This window comes from Carex rostrata, chromosome 11, assembly GCF_964058835.1.
Source record: "Carex rostrata chromosome 11, lpCarRost1.2, whole genome shotgun sequence".
Lineage (NCBI taxonomy): Eukaryota > Viridiplantae > Streptophyta > Magnoliopsida > Poales > Cyperaceae > Carex > Carex rostrata.
Window position 1 is genome coordinate 11,829,638 of NC_135928.1, and position 4,727 is coordinate 11,834,364.

A 4,727-nucleotide genomic window follows, 5' to 3' on the forward strand; every position below is an offset into this window, starting at 1 on the left:
TATAAATATATACGTATAGACGTAAATATTTGAGTGGTAAGCATTTGTAATCTTGCGTAGTCAGCAGTAACTCTGCTTTTACACATAAGTTATGAATCAGGATATCTGCAAGACAACTTGTTTAACTGAGTGGTGCGAGTATAGTATTTCTGGCAAGAGAAATACTTGCTCTCTGATCATTCCTGGTGTACTACTAATAGAGGTACTAAATATCTGGTGCTGTTGTCCGAGGAGTAGCAGCAGCAGCGAGGCAAGCGCAACGGCAATTCCAATTCGAATTTGGAACCAAAGTATAATTTTATATTAATTTATTTAATTTTTAAATAAATTTAGTTTTAGAAATCAATCATGGAGATAGATCCTTGGCTTAATTTAGACGTAAACATTTTTGTTTTTCGGTCTTTTTCCGCACTCAAGCCAGTACAAGGGTAGTAACAAAACCCAACAAATTCGGTCCACACTTGTAATGCACCACAGAGTCTCTTTACAATTTGTGCTAATATGCAACGAACGACTCGGATTTAAATCCAAACAGTGTGTTAATACATATAATATAAAATATGAATTGAACAACTAATGACTGAATCAGTGTTGTAAATAACGGTTTGCGGTTATTGGACGGACAAGATACTGCCAAGTAATTCATCAAAAATAATTGAAAATAATCTACTGATTAATCAAAAAAAATCCTTGACAGTCTGATTACTGTCAACAATTACTCAGTTTAAACAGACATTTTTTACAACAGTGGTTCATTGAACTTAAGTTAACCCAAGAAAATGAAGGGAAAACCACAGGATCTGATTCCAATCTAATGGTCGTTTTAGATCTAAGCGTACCCTGGGGAGTGGGGCCTAGTGTTCCTCCCTCCCCCGCTCTCCGCCGCTTTTGAGGGCTGTCGTTGAAAAGCGCTCCGGAGAGACATGCTCTTATGGCATGTGGGCCCCTTACTGACAGCTCAAATTAACGCGCCTCTCTGTCATCCATTACCATTACCTCCCTTCCCTTTCCCACTCCCGTTTACCACCCCATTGTCCCTTTCCCATGTGAAATAAATTTTTACTCTCAGTTACTCCACTGCCTTTAAAAACCCAAAACCCTTCTTCTCCCCCATTCTCTCCAGACCCTCTCTCTCTCTTTTCCCTGACCTCATGGCCACTCTTGTTCTCTTCCTCTCTTTATCCATTTTTCTCTTCAATGGGCCAATCGCTGAAGCATGGAGACCATGGCCTAGCACCGCCTTGAACACTACCGGAATCTCCGGGTTATCACCGGCTGAGCTCGGAGCGTCGAAGAAATTCGAAGGCTCTTCGGAGTTTGTCAAGTTGCTATACCATATGGGCCCAGTTCTCACCTCTAACATAACCGTGCACCCGATCTGGTATGGCCAATGGCCCCCGGAGCAAAAGCGCATCTTGCGCACCTTTCTCCGATCCATCTCCGATTCCTCTGTTCGGCCCCCATCCGTTGCTTCGTGGTGGAAAACGGTTCGGCTCTACACCGACCAGACCGGGTCCAATATCTCAGCCAATGTGATCCTCGGCGAAGAGAAAAATGACAGGGGTTTCTCCCATGGCACCTCCCTGACTCGCCTCTCGATCCAGTCAGTAATAAAAGATGCCATTACTGCGTCAACTAAGCCGCTTCCTATAAACACCAGAGGTGGCCTCTACCTTGTTCTCACCTCACCTGAGGTGGCTGTGGAGAACTTCTGTGGCCAAGTGTGTGGTTTCCATTACTTCACATATCCTTCCATTGTCGGTTACACTCTCCCTTATGCATGGGTAGGTAACTCACATGGTAGGTGCCCGGAGGTGTGTGCGTACCCGTTTGCGGTACCCAGCTACATCCCCAGTGCAAAGGCCGAGATGCCACCAAACGGGGATATAGGGGTTGATGGAATGGTGAGCGTGGTGGCGCACGAACTAGCTGAAATGGCATCGAACCCGTTGGTAAATGCATGGTATGCGGGTGGTGATCCGTCTTTCCCAACGGAAATTGCCGATCTCTGCGAAGGAATTTACGGAACTGGTGGTGGAGGCGCGTACACCGGGCAGTTGTTGGTTGACGGGCAAAGCGGCGCTGCTTACAATCTAAATGGCGTAGGCGGGAGGAAATTTCTGGTACAGTGGATCTGGAATCCGTACCTGAATTATTGTTCTGGACCAAATGCATTAGATCGGTAATTAAGTGGTGATGCAGGAATCATGAACAGCTGGTGGTGGATCTATTAGGCCTCATAAGTAGGCCTCAGATACTGTAAACCATGTGATTTTACTGGGTTAGAGATGGTTATATCTCAGGGGTTAAATAAACAAGTGAAGAGAAGTTGGTATACATAATGATGATTAGTGATTACAATGTACTTACTACTGTACCGGTGTGGGGAATGTTGGAATACCGGTTGGTATTGGTAATGGTGGGTCTAAGCTAAGGAGGAGAATTAGGGTTTGGGATTTTGGAGTTCAGTTCAGAAGCCTGTTCTAAATTCTTTTTAAATTCTTTTTTGCTTCTTTTGAATTGATGGATCTTATTTTTACCTTATATATGACGAGTCTCTATAAGATTTCTTAGAAACATTACTAAAAAAATTAATTGAGTGCTGAATATTTACCCGATCCGATGGAATTATGAGACCAACTTTATTTAGTACTTGTTTAGATGATAATCATAATAGCCCATTTAATTATTTAACTTGGGAAAACTTTACATGCAACAATGATGTTTGATTATTCCTTTCTTTTTGTACGTGTTCTAATATTCTGTGAAGGTGCGGTTGCGATATACGCAACAGTCATGATGATTCCATAAGTAGCTATGAAATTGAAAGCCCACTTTTATTCTTTTGGTGTGGTATTGTTGTGCGAGATATTTTGAACTTCGGTTGCTGTTCACAAATAGGACCCCTCTTTTGTAGGGGCGGAACTCAATTAGTATAGAAGGGCCAACTTACTAAATATTATATACTTAAAAAATATATATCAAAATCAAAATTAAAATCTATAAATAATATGATTTTTCACTATTTAATTTTATAAAAGTTACAATAATTAATAAATTAATGCCAATAAATAAAATGTTTAATAAAATAAAACATAGCATATTCATCAATTATATATTTTTTTATATTATTTAAATTTAGACTTGTACTTTCTTAAAAGATCAAATTCTGCAATAATCTCATCTAAGTTAATCTTATTAGTTATTTCATTTTGAATATAATAATCTCATCTAAGTTAATCTTATTAGTTATTTCATTTTGAATATAAACAAGCATGTAATCTCGATATAAAAAAAACTTGTTCTATAGTAGTAGTTGAAACGGAAAGAGTAGCAGTAAATTTTATCTTTCTTATTTTGAATTTTTGACTTTTTAATCCGTCATTGTCTTTTCCTTCGCTTTCTATTCTTATAACTTCTTTTTTAGTTCTTATAAAATTACAATAATTTTTTTTTCCGGTAACTGTTTTGTGCATGTTGTCCTTTTCCTATTTTAGTTTGTACCTCTCTATATTAAACCAATGTTGTAAATAACAGTATGCGCTCGTCAGACGGACATGATATCGCTAAGCGATTAATCGGGAATAATCGATCATAATAGGAAAAAATCGGCCGATTAATTGGAAAATTCCTTAATGGTTTGATCACCGCCAACGATTAATCAGACGATAATTGGCCTAAACAGATGTTTTTTACAATACTGTATTAAACAACTTTCTAAGGTTGTGTTTGGATCAACCAAGAATAGAGCTAATTGTAAGGATTTCATGTGTATGACTATGTGGTGAGAATTTAAAATTTTTTATATCACCACTTGGCTCAATACACAAAGGACGTTATTTATATGACAATAGCAAACAAGAAACTTCTTAATAGTTTCATTAAGCACCTAATATGTACTGAATAAAAATAAATAAATTTATTCATTTCTTATACAAGAGGAGATAATAATTTATACCTAAAGGGATTGTCAAATCTCTTGATTAGAGGGAAGTCGATTTCCCTTCTAGATCTCTTGGAAACAATCTCTTCGATTGAAGCGCCTCTCCACCTCTTGGTTCACCTTGAACCTAAACAACAAATTAGCACACCTCTTAGATAGATGGATGTGAAGTTTAGAGCTTAGATCCAACCACCTAGCAAGAAAAGATGAGAGCTGAGAGCCTCCCTTCAAAGTTTCGGCCAAAAGGAAAGAAAAAACGTGGCTGCTCAAAGGGGCTGATTTTGGCAAGTGTTATAGACAGAAAATTAGCTTATTTTTCTCTCAAATGAGCCCCCTTAAATAGAAAAGGGTTAGGGCAACCTTTTGTGTAAGGTTTGAATCAATTATACAAATGCCACTAGCCTTGTTTAGCCATCTCATGTTCTCTTTAATCTCATCTTATGGTTGATTGAATAAATTAATTTATGAACGAATAATATTATTCATATTATTCTATTATACAATATTTATATTATTCTTATAATGTATTCAAACATTATACCAAATAATATTTGCACAATTTCACAAATTTATTTATGATCTAAGCATGTCATATTATGACATTTATTTTAGCATTTCATCTCATATATTTTATCTTATACATCATTATGAAATGTAAAATACTCGTTGTTTCTCTTTAGTTGATGTGACCATATAGATGATTTATGTCATCTTGGCAATAATATAAAACTTTATATTATTGACTATAAGATGTTCTATCATTACATTATAGTTATCCAAACGA

The 4,727-nt window shown here is 37.2% G+C and overlaps 1 protein-coding gene across 1 annotated transcript; it reads left to right on the plus strand.

Annotated features, from left to right (window-relative positions):
* Positions 1-1,076: 1,076 nt before the first annotated feature.
* EXL3 (EXORDIUM like 3) lies at positions 1,077-2,520 on the plus strand. Its single transcript, XM_078311624.1, has one exon. The coding sequence runs from the start codon at positions 1,152-1,154 to the stop codon at positions 2,184-2,186; it is 1,035 nt and encodes a 344-aa protein (XP_078167750.1). The 5' UTR covers positions 1,077-1,151; the 3' UTR covers positions 2,187-2,520.
* The last annotated feature ends 2,207 nt before the right edge of the window (positions 2,521-4,727 follow it).